At 42.2% G+C, this 24207-nt stretch overlaps 1 protein-coding gene across 1 annotated transcript in view; it reads right to left on the bottom strand.

The window, feature by feature from the left end:
• Positions 1-24207, bottom strand: part of gpsm1b (G protein signaling modulator 1b) — a 228485-nt gene that overhangs the window by 15337 nt on the left and 188941 nt on the right. The window contains 2 exon segments of the mRNA XM_067969883.1: positions 17055-17249; positions 18173-18243. Coding sequence (XP_067825984.1) covers positions 17055-17249; positions 18173-18243 — 266 coding nt within the window.

The raw sequence follows: 24207 nt of genomic DNA, 5'->3' as shown, positions 1-24207 counted from the left end.
TTCAAGTATATATCCAATTCTCTTTCCAAGTTTATTATTGAATCTGCTTCCACCGCCCTTTCAGGCCGTGCATTCCAGATCATAACAACTTGTTGCGTAAAAAATATTTCTCCTCATCTTCCCTCTGGCTTTTTTTGCCAATTATCTTAAATCTGTGTCCTCTGGTTACCGACCCTCCTGCCGATGGAAACAGTTTCTCCTTACATACTCTATTAAAACCCCTTGAAATTTTGAACACCTCTATTAAATCTCCCCTTAATCTTCTCTGCTCTAAGGATATTCAACAAAAATTTTAATTAGAACTGGTACCTGGTTGGGACATTTTTGGACATCAAAAAACGTTATATTTTTGCGGATGCTAAAGACAAATACACTCCATTTAAAAATGTCATAATCTCTAGGGCAGCAATTTACTACAAGCATTGGTGGGTGGCCTGAACAGCAGTGACACTGTGACAACTTCAATCCTGAGTTATGACAATGCGAATCACCCACATTAGTGAAAGAGTTTTTGTGGTTATGAAGCACTCAGTGAGAACTGCCTGAAATCTGTTTGTGTAAGAGAGCAAGACAGATGAGCTGGCGGGAAGGCTGGCTGGAGTCGGCGATGCACAGGTAGAGATAGATAGCCGGGGGGACAATTGAAGTCCAAATTAAATCAGGTGCGTGCCTCCCAGACAGACATTCAGCAGAAGCAGAGAAACAGCTTGAGCAGAAAGAAAACCTGATTTCGGAGAACGGGCGGGCGGGATGAGGGCAATTGATATTTACAATCAGCACTGATGCTCTTGTCACACTACTTGCTGTAATGCTGACGCACAAAAAGGGTATTTTACAGACATGTTCCTTACTAGAATAAAGAGTTCCACACAGCCAACTGAAGTGTCAATTTTAATTAGGTATACTGGGGGGGGGGGGGCAAGACAGGAGCGAGAAACCAGACATATTGAGCGAGTCAGAGTTCTTCTTCACTGGTATTAATTATATGTCTCTGCACTTTGCCCTCCTGATTTTCTCCCTCCTCTCCTGACTCTTGCTGAGGGTATGGTTCCTGGTTTTGCTGCGCCCCTCCTGCCCAAATAGCAATGTGAGTGTGAGCCTGGGCACAGAGTGAGTGCTGGCAGGCTACATGCCAGTGGGTGGCCCGTACGAGAGTCGAGCCCGAGCCCCCAACATCGATCGACACAAAAGCACTTTCCAGCGGGAGTCACCGGGCCTCGATCGTGATCAGGATTAGGACCTGCAACTCTGGCCAACTCCAGGTGCTGAGGCTGGATCGAACCGAGTCAGTCCAGTCCAGATATGGTACACAGATCAAACAAGGGGCCCTCCTACTCTGTGTGGCTCAGTGTCACGTTTGGAAGTGTACTTCCCAACTGAGACTCAAGTGTTTTTTTCTTTGCAACAAAAAACTAAGACCAACTTAATCTAAGACACACATCAACTCAGATAGACACATAAATAAAAGAACCAGAGGGGAAATGAAAAGAATTATTTTTTTTCACAGCCGGCTATGATGATCTGGAATGCGCTGCCCGAAAGGGTGGTGGAAACAGATTCAGTGGTAGCTTTGAAAAGGGAATTGGATAAATGTTTGAAAAAGAAAAATTTGCAGGGCTGTGGGGAAAGAGCAGTGGGAGTGGGATTAATTGGATAGCTCTTTTAAAGAGTCGAATGGCCTCCTTCTGTGCTGTACGATTCTATGAAATGCAGTCATCTAAAGACAAACAGCTGAATAGACAGAAGATCCACATCCATTAAGTCTAAAGGCAGTAAGGGTTGAATAAATAGCAACAGCCTGTCTACAAAAGGGATACATTCTGTAACTTAAAATAAACTGCTTACTCATCTAAGGAATACTTTCAACAAAGAATTTAAGGCAACTTTTTAAAACAATATTTCCAAGTATTTTCTACTTTTTAAAGTACACGGAACACGACAATGATCTCTTCACAGCCTGGACACAGTAAACACTCACCGGTCTAAAGCGGGAGGCGTCTGCGGCTGAACAAATGGGGTTTTTTTTTGAGCGACGCCCCCAGTGACTGAGGTGCTGACTGTTCTTTGTCCTGCTGTGTTCCTGGTGTGTTGACACCACCTTTACATCAGGGTCACTGCCGGCTACTGGGCACCGAAGGCACCAGCCATGTGAGAAGCGCAGACAGTCCACCGCAGGCTGGGACACGCTCGGCGCAGTGTGTGGGGTTTTTTTTTGACGATTCCTTCCGACAGTCAGTACGATTGTGAGGAACAAGAGGCGCAACTTGTAGAATAGGTCAGGGGAGAGAGTTCGACTTGCAGCTGAAAGCTGACAGTTTTACGAGATGACTGCTAGTCATGTGTAGCATTCTACGCTCCAAGGTTTTGGTGTAAGACATGACTTGTTTTAAAAAAATATATATATACGTGGAGAAAAACAAAAATTGTTCCTAAAAAAGGTACGGGCTACACCGAGAACCCTTTAGCAGGCGCTGATTTTAATTAGGATAGAATATAATCTGCTTAAATCTGACACACTGTGGAACACTGAAAGTGATTGTTGAACAAAAGCATGAGTTTTCACAATGGGATAATGTGGATGGCCTTTCATACCGTGAGTAATATTTTGCATTGTATCTGCTTCTGGCTCCTTCAGTGGAAGCTGTGCTGGTATTGTATAAAAATAAAGTACAACCTCCCAACACAAAAAGGAAGATTTGGACCAATTCAATGGTGCAGGTGGGGATAAGAGGAGATTTACGAGGATGTTGCCAGGACTGGAGAATTTTAGCTATGAGGAAAGATTGGATAGGCTGGAGTTGTTCTCTTTGGAACAGAGGAAGCTGACGGGTGATTTAATTGAGGTGTATAAAATTATGAAGGGCCTAGATAGAGTGGATGGGATGGAACTATTTCCCTTAGCAGAGAGGTCAATAACCAGGGGGCATAGATTTAAAGTGATTGGTAGAAGGATTAAAAGGGAGCTGAGGAAAAAAAAAATTCACCCAGAGGGTGGTGGGGGTCTGGAACTCACTGCCTGAGAGGGTGGTAGAGGCAGAAACCCTCAACTCATTTAAAAAGTATTTGGATGTGCACCTGAAGTGCCGTGACCTACAAGGCTACGGACCGAGTGCTGCAAAGTGGGATTAGGTGGGATGGCCCATTTTCAGCCAGCACGGACACGATGGGCCGAACGGCCTCCTTCTGTGCCGTATATTTTCTATGATTCTATAACCATACAGACACTTTGTAAATTGGATTCTATCAAGGTAAAAAAACGCGAGGGAAGGCAAAAGTATTTCTGCAGCAAAAATCAAAACCACTGGGTGGAAATTTTCCGTCATGGATTAAGAAAGATTACGTTGCAAGAAATTCTCTGTCTCGTTCTACTTTCATCTTCAGATATTTAGGAATAACGTGCCAAGGTGCAGACTCTCTCTCACAGCTGGGGCTTCTTTTCTGTTTCAGAGGGTTACAGCAGTGACCGTTTGCTGTAAATGCACCTTCCTTTGTGAGTGAGAGACTTTGGAGGAGCAACTATTGGATGAAGGGAGATATCTGTCCTTGTGCATAGGCTGATAAAAGTGCGGACACTCGCACTGCCAAGGAAAGCAACTACCGTACTCACTAAAAACTATTTTCACAAATGCAATCAGACACTGAATCTCAGCTATTAACATGGGTAACTGCAAAAAATTACTTCTAATCTTTATCTAAAGTGGATATAATCTGTGCATTAAGACAGTTAAGATCTGCCCGATATACAGGTACAGCTAAAGCTGGCAGCAAAAATGCTCTATTTCACAATCAAATTTTTGCTCGGACCACCTAATCTAATGTGGGGATTTAAATCATATAATTAAAAACCAGATTTCACAAACCCACTGCTAGGTTGGTAGAAATGTAAATCAAATGATCAGAAAGTGAGGATCGAACAAGTTTTTAGGTGGGGAACTGTAAAGAATGCACACGTCCAAGTCCAAGACAACAGTACATCCAGCAAATTACCGTACGGTCTCAAATTCGTAGAATCATAGAAAAGGCAGCATTGTACTTGTGCTAGCTGTTGTTCTGGAGCCATCTATTCCAATCCTATTCCCCTGCTGTTTCCTCATATCCTTTTATATTCTTCCTTTTCACATATTTATCTAATTCAAATTACTTTGTAGTCTCGGTCTCAATGGGCCCTTATGATAAAACATTCCATAACTGCGTGAAAAAATTCTTCTAACTGACCCATTCCTCAGGTATTAATCCTCAGTCGGTGTCGTATTATTACCAAATTCACCAACCCTCTTTAAAACCATTCATCTTTTTGAAAACCTCTGAGCTCCCCGTAATATTCCCTTTTCAAGTGAAAAAGCCTCATTTCCACCCCCCAAGTTTTTCTTCGTAACTATAACTTCTTATTCCTGGTATCATTCTAGTGAACTTTTGCTGTATGCTTTCCATGATTCGAATGTCCTTCCTACAATGGACTGCTCAGAAATACCACGTTCAAGGGACAAATTCATGCTTGTGTCAAAGTGGTATGCTGTATAACACAAACACTTTACCACAGGTAACAGTTTATGAAACAGAAATGCCATCTCTAAGAATTCATGCATAAATAGTCAAATTGAGTTAGTTTCATTTTTCCTTGTAACGAGGCAAAGAGAAATCACTCATTACAAACAAAATTTAAGTTACTAACATGTACTGTGCGCTCACAGATTATAGTACAATTCATTCTAAGTAAAATTTATGGGGAAAAATATGCATAATCTGTGTCGATAGCTTTTTTTTACCCCATAGAAGAAATCCTTGCATTTATATAGCGCCTTTCATGACCTCAGGACGTCCCAAAGCACCTTACAGCCAATGAAGTACTTAGGTGAAGATTATCAGTGGCAGGTGAAGGAACATGTTCCTGCCTTTGGCACTGAATGTCTGCATCAAGCATTCCTAGATACAGTGTAACCAGAAACAAAGTAAGGATTGCTCTGCTCTGTCCCAGCAACGTGCTGTGAATCCAATAGCTCTTCTCCTCCCCTCTCTACTAGTGTCTATTGTTCCATTTACCGTACCAATCTTTTTACTGCCTCTACGAGTGAGATTGACAGCTCCAAGCCGAATTGTGGCAGTTTTGCGCTGCAGCCCACACCAACGAGGAACTGGGTTGAAACGGCCCAAAACTTATTTCAGTTAGGGTTGATTACATGGCAGAGAAAGTTTATCAACCCATTCGTCTGGGCTGGATTCAAACCCAGTTCCCAGGGGTGAAAAGTAAACCACTACACCAACGAGCCCACACCTCATAATAAGGAAACTATATGCTGTTGTGTATGACTTTCAAATGGGTACAGTATTATCAATGCAGGAAAAAACTTCTTAAAGTTAGTGATCTCACAATAAACAGGACTGCAGGCTTTCCCCACCCCAGAGAGAGGGTTTGGTTTTACAAAACAGCCCATATTTCGGCACTGAATTGGCTCTCACTCATGGAGGCTATAAAGATGGCTGGCATGGGGTGTGACAGAGGTTAGAGTCAAAGCACATTGTTGGGATATAGCAGAAGGAGCAGTCACCCCTCAACCTGAACACAAAATCCACCCGGAAATAATAAACCACCTTACAACAACTTGCATTTATATAGCACCTTTAAAGTAGTAAAACTTCCCAAGGCGCTTCACAAGAGCGATTATCAAACAAAATTTGACACCGAGCCACATAAGGAGATATTTGGACAGTGACCAAAAGCTTGGTCAAAGAGATAGGTTTTAAGGAGCGTCTTAAAGGAGGAGAAAGACGTGGAGAGGCTGAGAGATTTAGGGAGGGAATCCAAGAACTTAGGGCTGAGACAGCTGAAGACACGACTGCCAATGGTGGAGTGATGAACAGGAGGCCAGAATTGGAGGAGCGCAGGGCTGAAGGAGGTTACAGAGATAGAGAGGGGTGAGGCCATGGAGGGATTTGAAAACAAGGATGAACATTTTAAAATTGAGGCATTGCTGGACTGGGAGCCAATACAGGTCAGCAAGCACAGTGACATTGTGCCAAAGCACTCATTGGTGACCATATCTTGGCTAAGACATGGATCATCTTATCCAAACCAAAGAAAAAACACTTTTATGTGAAGACATTGCCCTTTTAAAAAAAAAATTGTTCCCTTTAAGGGGGAGTGGAAAAAGCAGCCTAATGGAGACTCAGCTCTGGCAATGTAGCTCTGTAAGTGGCCACTAAGGGTCGAATGGTCATGGCCTAGAGGGACTCATCCTCTCTCGATGTGGAAAGTGCCCAAGGGAATTCAGGGACACGAACCTGCACCTCATCACACTAGATTTTGGGCTCCTCATTCAGAGTCCGTCACCCATTAAACAGTTACCAGCAAGGGGTTAATCCCATCTGCTCTACAAACAGTGCTGACACGTACAGTGAGCTTGTATGTGCAATAAATCTCTTTAAACATCCAAAGTTAATTAACTACATCTGAATTTGTTACAATAAGGACGGGGTGGAATGCTGTCGGCCTCACTTACCAGCAGTTGATGTACGGTGTATCGCAAAATTGCTGAATGTAATAGAAAATATCCTTTCACCACTACAGCAAGCATTTCATGAAGGGGAAGACAAACGCATCAGCCTGTCCTATCCAGTAACTCAAGTCTTCTGCTTTATAAAGTTATCTTTCCTCTGTGATTACATCAGCGGCTGTCTTGGAAACCAAAGTCTATACTGGAGAGCTATCATTTATCCTTTCCTGAAAATGTATTGACCTGTGATGAACTGGCTTAAATGCTTCCTAACCCAGTTACTTACTCTCTTTCCCCAATGGAGTGCAATACACTGATTTGTCTACACATTTGAGACCACAAAGATTAAGAGAATGATTGTACTCCGTGTAATGCTTTGGAATCGATGTATTGACTAAAAATGTTCCTTCAGGCTACTAAATTTATTTTAGCTTTTTTTTCCCCCAAAACTTAAAAAAAATCTGGAGTCCCTCTCTTCTTGTTGATTTTTAAAAAATGTTTTAATAGGATATTGACCTATAGAACAGTATAGCTCAAGGGCTTGTGTTGAACTAGCAATGGTAAGATAGGGATGAGCCTTATAAATCTCATTTTCACTGTGCTCTGTCAGTCATATAGAACTATTTGAAAAAAAAATGTTTAAGAGCAACATACCACATTGTATGGAATTTACTTCCAAAAACCAAAGGGGCACAATTACATAGGAATAAGGAGTAGGCCATTCAGCCCCTCGAGCCTGTTCCGCCATTCAATCAGATCATGGCTGATCTGTGCCTCAAATCCATTTACCTGCCTTTGATCCACATCCCTTGATACCCTTACCTAACAAAAATCTTTCGACCTCAGTCTTTTGGGGGGAGAGTGTTACATATTTCTACTACCTTTTGTGTGAAAAACTGCTTCCCGATTTCACTCCTGAACGGCCTGGCTATTCAGGAGTGAAATTTTAATTTTAAGATTGTGCCCCCTAGTTCTGGATTCCCCCACTAGAGGAAATAGCTTCACTGTATCCATCCTATCGAATTATTTTGTCATTTTAAGCACCTCTATTACATTACTTCTCATCCTTCTATACTCAAGGAAATACAAGCCAAGTTAATGAAACCTAGCCGCATAATTTAACCCTTAGCCTCCAGTATCATTATGGTGAATTTGCACTGTACCCCCGACACGGCCAATATATTCTTCCTGAGTTGCAGTGCCCAGAACTGAACACAGTACACTCAGGATGGGGTCTGATCAAGATTCTGTATAACTGAAGCATAACTTCCTCCTCTTTGATTACTTTTTGTACCTGCCCACTAGCTTTTAGTGATTTGTGTACATGGACACCCATATCTCTTTGCTCCTCCACAGCTCCTAATCTCTCACCATGAAGAAAATATCGTGATTTGTCTTTCTTAGATCCAAAGTGGATAACCTCACCGTTCCCCACATTGAACTCCATTTGCCACAGTTTTGCCCACTCACTTAATCTATCCATGTCCCTTTGTAACTTCCTGCTCCCATCTGTACAACTTACTGTGCCTCCTAACTTAGTGTGATCTGCAAACTTGGATAGACAACTCTTTATTGCTTCATTCAAGTCATTTTATATATGGTGAAAAGCTGAGGACCCTGTGCAGATCCCACTTATCACATCCTGCCAATCAAGATAATGTTCCCTTTGTCCCTACTCCCTGCCTCCTACCTCCCGATCAATTTCAAACGCATGTTACAAGGTTGCCTCCAGTGCACTTTCATTTTTGCTAATAATCTCTTATGCGAAACCTTATCAAATGCCTTCTGGAAATCCATATAGATAACACCCACAGACACTCCACCATCCACCATGTTAGTGACCTCCATAAAAAAATTCAACTAGATTGGTCAGACACGACCGACCTTTAATAAATCCAGGCAGACTTGATGATCAGCTCATACTTGTTCAAGTGCTCAGTCACTCTGTCCCTGATGACAGATTCCAGTAACTGCCTCACAACTGATGTTAGACTGACAGGTCAGTAGTTATCTGGGTTCTCTCTCCCATCTTAAGTAATGGAGTGACATTCGCAATTTTGCAGTCCAATGGCACAATTCCTGAATCGAGACTACTTCCGAAAACTATGACTAATGCTGCTGCAATTTCCTCACCTATTTCTTTTAATACCATGGGGTGGAAAACTTAAGGTCTTGTAGATTTGTCTGTCTTAAGTCCCATTATTTTCTCCATTAACACATTAAAAATTTATATTAAATCCACAAAGTTCTTCCCTTTGACTAATTTTTCATTTCCTTTGTACTGGCATTTTATCCTCTTCCTCCATTGTGAAGACGGATACAAAGTACTCATTTAACATTTAAATCTGAAATAAATGTAAGAATATTCAAAGAGTACAAAAATATCACCCATTCTGAATTACGGAACAGGTCAGGGGAAGTTGGAGGAAGTGCAAATGTGGAAGAGAGGGAAATTCTAATAAAGTAATGCATTGTCAATGAGGCCAAACTATGTTGTGACTTGAGCCTTGCCTATCACAGAGGTACATTAATGAGATCATTCAACCAGCAGTGTTAACAAAAAGCAAAAGACAACACAAAAATTGTTAAAAGCAAACTTGATGGAGCACAAATACATGTCAGCTTAAGTTGTTCTCTTGAGATTTATGTGTTTCTGTCCCCATATTAAGAAGCTTTCAGAACAGGAGAAGTTTTAGGAACAGGGAGAGGATTCTGGTGCAACAAAGCCATTCCCTTTTAGCTGATTTCACTATTTTGATTCACCGCAAATAAACTTCAGTATATGACAGCTGACTAATTTAATTGATGGATAAATGTTTTTCTTTACATTTAAAAAAAACGTACAAGTGAAGATTATATAGAATCTACAGCAAAGAAACAGGCCATTCGACCCAACAGGTCTATGCTTCACATGAGCCTCCTCCCACCCTACTTCTTCTAAACCTATCAACATATCCTTCTATTCCTTTCTCCCTCAAGTGCTTATCTAGCTTCCCCTTAAATGCATCTATGCTATTCGCCTGAATTACTCCTTGTGGTAGCGAGTTCCACATTCTCACCACTCTCTGGGCAAAGAAGTTTCTCCTGAATTCCCTATTGGATTTATTAGTGACTATCTTATATTTATGACCTCTAGTTTTGGACTCACCCACAAGTAGAAATATCTTCACTGAAATGAAAAAACGAAGAGGTGAAAATGTTATCTTCATTGATTAAATTTGGTGCACTACATATTGATCTGGGTGCATTTAAAACAAATAAGATAATGGAATATTAGACAAGCGTGAAGAATTTATACAACTTTAATTCAACTGAGGGCAACTGAACCTTGAGAGCAAAATTGATGTGGTTTATAAACGTTTGTACAACTCGGGTGACCGAATTACACTTCTGAACTTCTTTAGTGTCTGTTTAAATATTGCAATAAACTATTATTAGCATCAGTTACTATAATACAATTGCTTGGCAAATTTTAGTTATACAATTGTGTGGAACATATTAAAGTTGCAGCAGGTTTTATTGGCCAATTTTATGGAAGCTTTCGGATAGCATTTTGGCACACATAGGGGTAATTTTGACTTTGGGCAATATCAGACCAACTGCCCTTTGACTTTAATGGAAATGAAAATCAGGAGAGATGTGTAACGGGCGGCTGAATCAATATCGCTTGACACTATTGTCCAAAGTCAAAATCACTCCCACGTGTGTGTTCTGTCATGTCTGCCTATTGGATAAATATCGTAGGCAACAGGTCTCAAATTTGGTATTCAGTGTGACAGTAATGAGGAGAAAGGTAACTCTGAATGTGTTGTTTAATTGGCATTCAACAAAGTTCCCCGTGTGAGATTAGTGGCAAAAATGATGCGGCAGATGTGGAGGATATTATTTTTTCCCCTCGGGTGGTTTCCCCTCTTGCTGGAACTTTAATTTTAATTTGTGGGTTTTCAAGTGCCAGTGTTCTGCATCTCCCTGCCCAACTAACGGTGACAAATAGTTTTTAGCTAATTACTGTAATACTCAGCTCACCTGCACTGTTTAAAATTAGACTCTGAATGATGGTACTACTGAGCAGAGTGTCGCTGTGTGGATGCTGATGGTGCCACCAGCTGCTAAGAGGAACCAGCTGGAAACTTCCTTGACTTGTGTGGCAGGCAAAGAGAAGGTGGAACACAGACACTTGGAAACACACCACTGATTAAAATGCTGGTCAGGGGAGAAACTGACTTACATACACAGAATTACATTAAATTTACAGCAAAGAAGCAGGCCATTCGGCCCAACTGGTCTGTGCTGGTGTTAACGCTCCACGTGGGCCTCCTCCCATCCTACTTCATCTAACCCTATCAACATAATAACCTTCCATTCCTTTCTCCCTCATGTGTTTATCTAGCTTCCCCCTAAATGCATCTATAATGTTTGCCTCAACTACTCCTTGTGGTAGCGAGTTCCACATTCTAACCACTCTCTGGGTAAAGAAGTTTCTCCTGAATTCCTTATTGGATTTATCTGTGACTATCTTAGGGAGTTGTGCTGTCAGGTGAAAATCACAGAACTTGTCTGAGCTGTGAAGGACAACAAATAGTCCAAATCTGGGCTTACTGCATTTCAATCTGGAATTCCAAATATTTTACAACTTTTGATGGACTTTTAACATCCCACACTCTCCAATCCCTTTACACAATCTTCAACTCGGTGAAATGCTGTGAAAAGCCTCCTAAAAATATATTGCCTTCTGCTGGATTGATTGTTGAATCGTGCTTAAGGAATTTATTAATTGATACTCAATGCAAGTTTGTGAAATGAAGAATAGACGTGGGCCTCACTGAATGGAATTCAACCTGGCAAACCATTGGGCCAATTGCTGTTTTAAGCATCTGATTTTCTAGGTGTTTGACTGTTCCAATACCTAGAGTCACTTTTTGACCCACGTTACCAAATTAAAACAATCTTTTTTTTTACGTGCAGCACAATTCCGTCTAAAGGTTATTCCTGTGATGGCAAAAATTCATTCTGTCTTCTCGTCGTCAGATCACACTGAGAAGCCCACCTACTATCTACCTCATAGACTCGGGATTTGATCCAATAATCACCTATTTGGGCAATGCCCAAAAACAGAAAGATCTCTTAAGAGCAACATTGTACCTGAGCCTCCGCATACACAGTATAAATATTTGTTACCACTTTATGTGGCTAACGGCAGCTGTCCAGTGCCAACTAATATTTCTGAGCCTTAAGCTACAGCATTTGTTTTGGCGAGCTGCTGAAATATTTGCTGAATAGCTTGACGGATAAGTTTCAGCTCCCGGGAGGCAATGGTCATAAGGTGCACGGAAAGGAGGAAAGAAGGGTCTCAGAAGACGACAGACTGGGGGCACACAACTGAATGAAACAGTTGTACACCTGTATGTTCATATTTAACATTTTTTTAAAAAATCGCGCTGGCTGCTCCCTCTCCCGGAGCAGAGTCCAAGTCTACTAAGAATATTCTGGACATTGAATAAATTAAAATTTTATTAAGAAAATGTATTATTCATTCCATATATTGAATTTAGGCATCAAGACACGATATGCTGATGCTTTTAGAATCATACAATCTTACAGCACTGAAGGAGGCCATTCGGGCCATCGTGTCCTGCCGGCTCTTTAAAAGAGTTATCCGATTAGTCCCACTCCCCCTGCTCCTTCCCCATCGTCCTGTAAATTTTTCCTTTTCCAGTATTTATCCAATTCCCTTTTGAAAGTTATTACTGAATCTGCTTCCACTACTCTTTCAGGCAGCGCATTCAATATATGCATTAGACTCATGCCTATTCTAGGTTTTGTTGCTTGGGGTTTTAAAAGTGTAACAATCACTCTCCAATTTCTATTTTTCCATCTATCAAAATGCTATTATCCAGTCGGAAAGCTTTACAAGAAGGGGCATATTTTTAAATGCATGAAAGTCCTGCCATTTATACAGAATGATTTTGTCCTTCGTGTGTCTTTGCAAAATCGCATGAAGTATTAATCCAAGCAGTCCTGCTCCATCTACTTTGGACACTCAATTTACCACAGATTAATGTGAAGATGAGAGAACACTGAAAATCCAACTATCGAGTTCGGTTTAAGATCGCATCATTATAGACACTTAAATAATGTGCAACACTTGCAACAGGTGCAATCTCTCAATCTCCTCATCTCGTAGTGTTGGTTGGGGAGGAGGACGAGGAGGACGGAGGAGGACAGAGGAGGATGAGTAGGGTGAGGATGATAAGCAGGATGGAGGAGTAAGGTGAGGATGATGAGCAGGATGGAGGAGGATGAGGAGCAGTAAGATGAGGAGGAGTAGGGTGAGGATGATGAGCAGGATGGAGGAGTAAGGTGAGGATGATGAGCAGGATGGAGGAGGATGAGGAGGAGTAAGGTGAGGATGATGAGCAGGATGGAGGAGGATGAGGAGGAGTAAGGTGAGGATGATGAGCAGGATGGAGGAGTAAGTTGAGGATGATGAGGAGGATGAGGAGGATGAGGAGGAGGAGTAAGGTGAGGATAATGAGCAAGATGGAGGAGGATGAGGAGGAGGAGTAGGGCGAGGAGGAGTAGGGTGAGGATGATGAGCAGGATGGAGGAGGATGGGGAGGAGTAAGGTGAGGATGATGAGCAGGATGGAGGAGGATGGGGAGGAGTAAGGTGAGGATGATGAGCAGGATGGAGGAGGGTGAGGAGGAGTAAGGTGAGGATGATGAGCAGGATGGAGGAGGGTGAGGAGGAGTAAGGTGGCTTCCGTCATTTCATGGGTTCTCAGTGCAGGATTGTTTTAGGACCTGAAAGAGTCACCTGGGTTCAAACGTGGACTGAACAATAATTTAAATAAATCAATGAGAAATAGCACAAAGAGGAATCTAATGGACAGCTGGAGCCAGATGATAAAATAGGCTGGCATAAGATATCTACAAAGCACTTAAGTTGTGTATTGACAACTTAATGGTTCTGTGCGTCTCTATCATTGAATTGCAATTTTTAAAAAACTTGTTATCTAAGCTGACGTTCCTCTCCAAACAACTTCTGTTCAATATTCTGATACTTCAATTACCACCTATTCACAGTCTACGTAAGATGAAAGCAGATAGTCCCTCCTTGTTAATTTTGGTTGTTGCTCGACACTCATTGTGGTTGCGTTGTCTTTTTACTAAATTTCTATGAAACACGTGGAAGTAACATTGAGATGAGCTGAAGGCAACTTGTGTTTTGTCACGGCTTCCCCAAACTCTTCGGAGAGAATGGGCAACATACCCACGTCTAGGCCTTTGCCAAGGTCACTCTTGACCTGACGCAAGGAGGCTAACTCTCCCTCTGCCTTTCTCCGCACAGCATGCCATGATTATGAGACCATTTTACAGGGAATCAGAGGTACAATTCCACATTCCTGAAAGTAGGTATTTTTAGAATTTTACAATCATTCTCATCTACCCATAAAGGCCAGGATGTTCTAGTTGCATAACTTTCTCGTGGTTGGTCAGGCAGGTTGGCTAATGCTCACTTTTCCTTCACTTCACCTTGTCATTTCTTCACCCCACCTCTTGATTTCTTCACCCCTTACCCATCATCCATGGAAGATGCAACACTGTGAGAGAAGCTTTGTCCAGACATTACGAGTTGACCAAGATTACTACTATGGCCTCTGCACCTCGGATGCAGACAGCTGGAGAACTTGCCCATAGGACAATTTGATTCCAATGTCAGTGGTGATCCTGCCACAATACCATGGGCTCTTGGATAATGGTCTAATTCCTTGCTCATGCTTGGGTTTGAACTCTGGGGTGCCATTAACTTTGGTGTCCTTATTTCTGGTTCTATTTGCTAACATTTTCCACTGAATGGCACTTTGCCATTGATGTATAAATAAAACTTATACGGTTCAGAGGTTTTTTTATAGGTCACTGACATAGTTTAAAAGATGCTTTAATAAAAATTCTGAGACGAAGACTCCCAATGTTTCCTTCCTCTTCTCTGGGCCACTCACTAACTGCTGCCTCCTGGACTGGTTTCGATTGCCTGAGGGGGTCGGAGAGGAATTTTCCAGAGTATTTTTTCCTTTATTGGCCCTGTTTTTTTTGCCTCTCCCAGGAGATTACATGGCTGCTGGCGGGGGTGGCGGAAGAGGAGAAGAGAGTGGGAAGGGAGGAGTGTTTAGTCATGATGCTCTGGCCATCGTGAATGTGGTCTGGCTTGATGGACCAGCTGGTCTTTACCTGCCCGTCAATCTCGTATGTTCATATCCATCTTGGTGATATTAGTATATGAACATTTGACATATTCACACAATATCGCTATTTTAGTGGAAGATTAACTCTTATTTTAATTGAGTTATTGCCTCAATCAAGTAGCAGACAGAGGAATTCAATACAAACGTGTTAAATAATATGTGGTCTATAAAACTTTGAAGACAGGTGTTATGATGATTAGCAGCTCAAATGCTTCATTTGGTTGATCTGTGGGGGTTTCCACACTGGCGGCTTAATTAAAAATGTTGTCAATCACTCCAAAATTACCGGAATTTAATCTGCAGTCGGTTATTGGAAAACACTTCGTATAATCAGCAACACTGAAAGAGAAATTTATGCAACACTGAAAGCCTCCATGTGACTTTCATGGTTCCCCTAAACATAGTTTGTATTCCTGTGAATTTAGAAGGTTGAGGGGTGATCTCATTGAGGTGTTTAAAATGATAAAGGGATTCGATAGGGCAGATACAGAGAAACTATTTCCTCGATTGGGGGAATTCAGAACAAGGAGGCACAATCTTAAAATTAGAGCCACACCATTAAGGAGTAAAATCAGAAGAACTTTTTCACACAAAGGGGAATGGAAATCTGGGACTTTCTTCCCCAAAAGGCTACGGATGCTGGGTCAATTGAAATGATCAAGACCGCGGTTGATAGATTTTTATTAGGTGAGGGTATCGAGGGATATGGAGCAAAGGCGGATAAATGGAGTTGAGGTACAAATTACTGATGATCTAATAGAATGGTGCAACATGGGGGCGAGGGGCTGAATGGCCTCCTCGTGTTCCTATGGCTGTAGTCTCTCTGGAACATGCAGTAAATCACCTGCTAATGGTCCACTTGTGCCTTAATATATATGGGGGAAGCTCTCTTAATAAACAGGTAAGCTAATGGGAGTAATGGAATTGGAGAAAGTTAGGAAGAACATTTGGGATGAAAAGACGTCCGTAAAGCAGATTAAGAAATGTTCTTTTCCATTTAAATTCAGTTTCGGAGCCAAAATTATCTACTTGGCATGCATTCTTCTAAATGGTAGAAAATGCTATTATAAGCCTGAGTGTTACCAGTTTCTTTCTGCTTTACTGTTATTTTGTAAATTGATTATATCCTGACCGTTTGCCATTGCATTCTGTCGCCTTGGAAATAATAATCACATCTCATGCCTCAATTTTACCAATGACCTTGAAGTAAAACTCCTCATGGTTCAGCTCCTCTGGGTTTGAGCTCTTGATCAAAATTAGCTTCTGATAAGATCATTCTCCCTCCCACCTCCTAAAATACTTACTCCACACACAACCGACATGGTAGTGTAGCGATAGTGGGACTGGATCAGCAACCTAGAGGTTGTGAACTCAAATTTCCCCATGGCATGAATTCAATAAATCTGGTGATTTGTGGGCTGGCATCAGAACAAAATTGCCAGATTGTCATAGTAACGTTACTGCTTCACTAATGTCCTTCAGGGAAGAGAATCTGCCACCCTGATCTGGCACACGTGACTCCAGTCCCCTAAATATTGTAACGAGTGGCTCACCTCCTGACCCCTCAAAGCCTCCCCACCATCTATAAGGCTCAAGTCAGATGTGTGATGGAATGCTCACCACTCCTCTGGATGGGTGTAACCACATCAACACTCAAGAAGCTCGACACCACCCAGGGCAAAGCAGTTCACTTGATCGGCACCTCTGCCACTGCACTTAATATCCACCCCCTCCACCACCACCATACTGTGGCTACAGTATGTACAATCTACAGGGTGCACTGCAGCAACTCACCAAGGTTACTTTGACAGCACCTCCCTCCCCTGCAACCTCTATCACTCAGAAGGACAAGAGCAGAAAAATCGTGGGAACACACAATCACTTAAAAGTTTCCCTTCAAGTCACACACCATCCCGATTTGGACATGTTTCCCCCATTCCCCATTCTTCATTGTTGCAGGGTCCGAGTCCTGGAATTCCATACCCAACACCATTGTGGGAGCACCACTACCACAAGGGTTGCAGCGTTTCATAGAGAAGGGCAACTAGAGATGGGCAACAAATGCGGCCTTGCCAGCATCGCCCGCATCCCAAGCGCAAGTTAAAAAAGACTTGGGTTGACTCAACGCTCTTTAGCAAGCCACTCGGTTGTAAAGACAATTGCAGGGGCAAAGGCACCACTACCTTCTCAGGGCACCTAGACATGGGTAATAAACATGGCCTGATCAGTGTCACCCACATCCCAATAATAAATATAAAAACGCCCATACACAAGCTGGCTGAGGGCCAAACGACAAATGCAAGGCTCAGGTTTCCTACCATTGGAGCCACTTGAACTCTAACATCGCCGGTGTCCGCCAAAGGTAATGAGGCGTTGGCGCCTTGCTGTTTATCTTCTGGGCTTGGTTGGCTCTCCTGATATTTCTTGTTCCTTAGCGGCCCAACCCGGGGCATTATTGCTGCGCTCTTGAGATCGGTGGAATGGTGTTCGCCGGCTACATCTCCATTTTGGTCCTTGAAGATTGTAAATCAGATCAATGGAAGATTATGGAATAGTTGGCGGCAGATAGGTGCAAGATCTCAAAAGACAAGTGCTTTGGGATTGGTACCTCTTAAAAATCAAAGGATTTAATTTTTCCAATCTGATGAAGGTGAACTGTCAAAACGCACCAGATGTTAAGGTCAACATTGATTCAGTTCCCTTAAACCGCCAGATTATCATCTCCATGCCACTTTCCCTAATGATGTCACAGTACTTCCTGTTTCAATGCAAATCTATTAAAGTTCTGAATCTGCCACAGTTCAAAATATTTATAAAAAACAGTTGGTTTATGCTGGTTTCTTTTGACTCACATGCAGAAATTTACAAGTACCTCCCAATCTGCAAACGAGCCTCACTAGGCCAGCAATTAACCTCTAACTGGCCTCCTCAAGGATGTCCTTTTATGGCAATGCAACATTGTGGTCTTAAAAGCACAGGCCTGATTGAGAGGGCACTTGTGCTGATTTCTGCCCTGACGACATTGGGGTATCCAATGCCACCCTTTCTGGCCCATTTAAAATAGTCAAGTCTGCTTTGAAACACAACTATAAAATACTCAGATTATTTAACAAAAGTCCAAGTACACCACACTTCAATTCCTGGTAACCTTCTCCCACCTCCACAAGTCACAAAGCAATGCATGGGACAATCCTCATTTTCACACCTTTCCCCTCCTGAATTCTGATTTTTGAAAAAAAAAAATCTGCCTTTCATCGTTTGAACGAAAGAACTCCAAGGTACTAAAACTTCATGCCAAACCAACCATTCTCCCTTTCTCCTACTTGATGTCTTCTCTCTCCCTCTTCTCTCACGCACCCCTTCTCAAAAAAAAAAATACAGACTGACTTCCTGCGAAGCCTACTTTTTGACTACAGATTGAAATAAATGCCCTTACCTGCTCAGGAGAAAACTTGACTACATTCATGTTCTCCATGCTGTATCGTGCCGCTATTCTTGGCCGTGCACCTAAAGGATGATAACATCAAAAATAAAATAGATTAGGTTTATTCAAAACAGTGTTCAGTCATGGAAAGCAATGATCTTATTACAGTAAATGAACTAATCGAGTTAGTGTGCAGCCGACTGCACTAAACCAAAGCCTGAAAAAATAAACACTGCGGCTCAGTGAATAAGAATTGAAGATCTCAACTTGTTTTCCAACTGCACCCATTGTATTCAAGCCTATTAACTGGGTGATTTTCACCATTCATTGCTAGCAACACTTTGACCTCTTTCCAGTTCTTCAAATCGCTCCAGGTTTTCGGCTATACACAATCTGCCTGGGTTACTGGATCTGAAAGTACCACCCATCTGCAGAGATGCCATTTCCCTCCTCTGCGTATCGTTTCACAATATGCAGCCTTGCTATTCTTTATTCACCCCATCTACCTCAATCCAGCAAGGAAATCCAATGTTGGGTCTCGGATGGAAGGGTTTTGCCAGCTTTCTATTGGATGGGTCTGTGTGCTATGCGCGGTTAATCCTGTTTTGCCTTCAGGATGACTCATTGGAAGAAAGCTCTGCTTACCTCAGTACAAATAACGATTTAACATAATAAAAAAAACTTTCCGCTGGTAATTGGACTCCAATCTTCCCTAAGAGTGGAACCTGCACAAGACATGGCCTAGAGCAGCAATGAATTCTAACCGTTGATTGAAATGTTCGTTAAGTTGCTATTCAATCCCCATGCAGATGAAAAGCAAACACTCCAATATGGTGTTGGACACTCGTTTACATGCTCATCAAAGCCATTTACATGAAATTTGCTCCAAGTGGATGAATTTAGCTTGGACAGATCGGTCAAGTAGCTTTTTTAAAAAAATTCATTTATCATTTCATTTTAACTGTGCAATGGCACAGAGCTGCTTTGCTAATATCAGTCAAGAACAGAGCAGTTAACATTTGTTGATAAACTCCTCTGTTGTCTAATTTGCTCAACTTCAAAAGTGACCGGTTCCCACGGGGAGGGGGGGGGGAGGGGGGGGGGAGGCAAAGGTTCTCCGAGCTTTCAGCGCACTGCTTAATGCAGTTACATCAAATTCCTGAGTGTGCAACCTTAATAAGTTGTTAAACTGCTGAAAATAATTTTAAACCCATAGCGTGTCGAATTCTAGAAACTAATCAGTAGACTTGTGCCAACGTAGAGAAGATGTTTCCACTTGTGGGGATACCACAACTAGAAGCCATAAATATAAGATAATCACTAATAGATCCAATAAACAATTCAGGAGAAACTTCTCTACCCAGAGAGTGATTAGAATGTGGAACTTGCTCCCACAAGGAGTAGTTGAGGCAAATAGCATAGATGCATTTAAGGAGAAGCTAGATAAGTACATGAGGGAGAAAGGAATAGAACTCTATGCTGATAGGGTTAGATGAAGTAGAGTGGGAGGAGGCTCGTGTGAAGCATAAACACCAGCACGTACCAGTTGGGCCGAATGGCCTGTTTCTGTGCTGCATATTCTATGTGACAGCAGGTGTTTTCAGACGGGGGAGGGGGGAAATCCACACATTGCTGTGATCAGTGGCCGGATGGTTGAGCAGGGTGACGGGGAATGTTTCTGGGATGGTAAGTGGGGGTTGGCAGAGAAGATGGAAAAAAGGAAGTGCATGTTCTGGAGCAGAAAGCTGCAACCTGGAAACCAGCTTCCTTCCCTTCCCTTTTCTTGGCCCATCCTGTCTCATTCACCTTCTCAGGCTATAAAGTTGAGAGGTTTGGATCAGCGACTCACTATGTGAAGAACCGTGGAAGCACTCTGTACTGCATACATTTCTAAATCTAACGGAGATGAAAAAAATTCCTAACTTGAAACTCATGAGGTGATTGTAACAGAATGAGAGAGGGACGATATGTAAGCTGTAGGGTGTTGAGAGCTCTGTATCCGAGATAGAGATACCACTTTAAGAAGTTATATAAAAGGTGGTATCGCTTTAAGAAATCATTGACCTTAATTGCCTTTAATCAGGAACGACTGCCAGCCTGTAAGGATAAAAGGCTGGGAAATGGTTCAGTTGAGAGAGCAGTATGGAAAACAAGGAACTAATAGGTAGGTTGGAAAGTAAAACCTTGTTCGTCACTGCAAGGAAAGACCCCATGTGGGTGAATAAACCTCACTTGTTTTAGGATCTAATCTGTGTGTCACAGCTTGTTACAGTGATATTACACAACGAGTTTGAAATTAGACTACCCAATTTTATAATAAGCAGGTTAGCTCCTCCATTAGGCTGGTGTACAAAGAAATATGAGCATTCATACATTAACATTGGCAGTATCCTTTGAAGGATTATGGAAATAATGAATGGAACCACGCAATACTTCAATTTTGATACTTTAGGATAAAACTGAAGTAGAATATTGAGTGGTACAATCAGATCTCAGAGTGGCATGACCTCTGGTCAGATACCAGACGCACTTCAGGCTAAGTGTGACAATGCACTCGCAAAACTTGAAATGACCAGGTTTGGCTTTGGCTTGTGGGTTTCCTTGCATTCACTGGATGACCTGTGGAAAATTCCTCTCCCTCTGCAGCCTCTCATTATACTGACCGTGTGTTATTCCCCACAAATCGCACGCTTAGCTGTCTTAAATATGTAATGGATTTCACAATGTCGTGACAAAATTTCCAATGTCAACTTACTGAATGCATTTGCCAAATAAGATTAAAATTGCACATCTGGATAAAGGATCGCACAAGGTTACGCTGGGATGCAGCTGTGAAATGCAAAAGGTCTGTTCTCCACTGTTAGTCCTGACCATTGGCGTAACAACTGATGGGAGTAACTTCCTCAAACAAGGAAACATCTGGGGAATGGGACATATACTTGAAAAGGAGAAATTTGCAGGGCTATGAGGAAAGAGCAGGGGAGTGGGACTAATTGGATAGCTCTTTCAAAGAGCTGGCACAAACACGATAGATCGAATGGCCTCCTTCTGTGCTGACCTACAATGGCACCCGGTCCGGCAATGTCTCGATTTTAAAAATTCTCATCCTTGTTTTCAAATCCCTCTATGGCCTCGCCCCTCCTTATCTCTGTAACCTCCTCTAGACCTACAACTCTCTGAGATTTCTGCACTCCTCCAATTCTGGCCTCTTCTACATCTCCGATTTTAATCGCTCCACCATTGGCAGCCGTGCCTTCAGCTGCTTAGGCCCCAAGTCTCTCCACTTCTCTCTCCTCCTTGAAGATGCTCCTTAAAACCTATCTGTTTGACCAAGCTTTTGGTCACCTGTCCTAATATCTCCTTATGTGGCTCGGTGTCAAATTTTGTTTGACAACACTCCTGTGAAACACCTTGGGATGTTTTACTACTTTTAAGGTGCTATATAAATGCAAGTCATTGTTGTTGCTGTATGATTCTATAAAGTGGGTTAAGTAACCCCATCATTTCTAGTTGTTTGGATTTCCTCAATCATTCGACTATTGGTGTAAAAAGTGAAGAGTATTCTGGGATGTTTCCATAGGCAGACAGCCTATTAAACTGAAAATAATTCAACGTTTCAAAAAACTATCCATTTTCTTGTAAAGTTGCTAATCAGTTAATGTCCTTTGTAAACAAGTTGGAACTAGAACTATTTGTAATTGGCAGAGACCACATGGAAGAGCAGTACAGTGGTGTGGCAGTTATGTTGCTGAACTGGCAACAGAGGTTCTGAATGAAAACCTAGTGCATGCTACATGGTTCACCTTTAATGCCCTCTGAAGAGTGTCACAGTGTGTAACACTGGTACCCACACAGTTTGATAAATGTCTGTGTGTAACACCCATCAGCTCTCCAATTTTAGAGTTTGATGAATGTTATTAACCATTATCTCAAGGGGGCTGGAATATAAAGGGGTGAAAGTTATATGAAGATCCCATTTGGAGTACTGCGTTCAATTCTGGGCACTGCACCTCTGGAAAGATATATTGGCCTTGGAGAAGGTGCAGCACAGATTCACCAGAATGATACCGGGACTAAAAGGGTTAAATTATGAGGCCAGGTTGCATAGACTAGGCTTCCACTCCCTTGAGTATAGAAGATTAAGAGGTGATCTAATTGATGTGTTTAAGATGATTAAAGGATTTGGTAGGGCAGGTAGAGAGAAACTACTTCCTCTGGTGGGCGAGTCCAGAACAAGGAGGCATAACCTTAAAATTAGAGCCAGGCCGTTCCAGAGTGATGTCAGGAAGCACTTCTTCACACAAGGGGGGGTTGAATCTCTCTCCCCCAAAAAGCTGTTGAGACTGGGGTTCAACTGAAAATTTTAAAACTGAGATTGATAGATTTTTGTTAGGCATGGGTATTAAGGGTTACAGAACCAAAGTGGGTAGATGGAGTTAAAATACAGATCTAAGATACCGCCGTGATCTAATTGAATGGCGGAACAGGCTCAAGGGGCTGAATGGCCTACCCCTGTTCCTATGTTCCTACAAAGGCACTCAGTTTTAGTTTCAGAGCAACTAGAGATGGGCAATAAATGCGAACTTGCCAGTGTCACACTCGTCCTCGGAACAAATAAAAAACACACACAGCTGCCCAACAATCTATATATAAAATCGGTATGAGATGAACACACGTCAAAAGATCTGAGAGGAGATTTGATAGAAGTATTTAAAATCACGGAGGGTCTAGACAGAATAGATAGAGAGAAACTGTTGCCATTGGTAGATGAAATTTAATGCAGAAAAATGCGAGGTGATACATTTTGGTAGGAAGAATGAGTTGAGGCAATGTAAACTAGAGGGTACAATTCTGAGAGAGATCTGGAGGTATATGTGCACAAATCGTTGAAGGTGGCAGGGCAGGTTGAGAAAGCGGTTAAAAAAAAGCATACGGGATCCTGGGCTTTATAAATAGAGGCATGGAGTACAAAAGCACGGTGTTGGTTGAGCAGAAGTGTTTGGCCTTGTAACTTTTCAGAGCCGGTAGCCATTAAGATATCATCACTGCTTAATGTTCAAACAAAAAGTATTCACAAAGCAGGCCAACGTGGGCACATCAAACCAAAAAGGGCGTCAGAACAGAATACAATTTGAGAAAGGGTCTGAATGACGAGTCATTCTTGGAAACCTAGCTGCGCAAGTTATGGATACATGTGAACAAAGCAGCTCTTCATATCATTCCAGGTTTCAAATCTTTTTTTGCATAAATATTTTTTGGTAAACATTTGGGAGAATGGGCTACACCTAGCTCCCCTTCCCCCTCCTCCCCGAGTCTCTTCCACACTGCGTAGGTTTAAAAAAAATCTCCAAATGTAAATGCAAGCTGAAGTAGTGCTGAGCAAAACGTTTCAGATTTCCGTAGAGTTCCTGCTTTATATCCCTGCCAGTCTGTGTATCCAGTAGTGTATTCATGTTAAAAACTGCAGTTGCCTGCAATAGTCATGCTTTCACTGCTCCCCCCCCACCATCAACAAGACCAATACGTGGCAGAAATCAGTCAGAAGCAAAATGTGCACAACTGCTCCAAACCTGAAGAGCCTGCCCACCTCAGCTTGTGACACTGGCCACAGCAGCAAGGATATAAAGAGCTTTTTCAACATCAGTTTTCCCTTCAACAGTTTGGCCAGCATCAACCTTCAACAACAAATCGTACGTCGTACACTGGAAAACCACCCATTGCGTGCAGAATTGTAAGAGTGGTGGAATGAAAACACCAATGTCGTGCCTGGCTAAACCATTTAAGTACGACCTGACGAAGGAGAAAGCCTCCGAAAGCTTGTGATTTTCAAATAAAACTGTTGGACTATAACCTGGTGTTGTAAGATTCCTTACATTTGTCCACCCCAGTCCATCACCGGCATCTCCACATCATTTAAGTAGTGGCAGCACATCATACCCTCACCAAATAACGGGACTTGTTCGTGGCTGCCCTGTTAAAATGGAAAGCATTTGGCTTTGCATTTTCATCAGCATCCTGGTCTCCCATTGGCAAAAGTATTTTCTATT

Source organism: Heptranchias perlo, chromosome 31, assembly GCF_035084215.1.
Source record: "Heptranchias perlo isolate sHepPer1 chromosome 31, sHepPer1.hap1, whole genome shotgun sequence".
In the NCBI taxonomy this organism is placed as follows: Eukaryota; Metazoa; Chordata; class Chondrichthyes; order Hexanchiformes; family Hexanchidae; genus Heptranchias; species Heptranchias perlo.
This window is presented reverse-complemented; position numbering and strand designations above follow the sequence as displayed.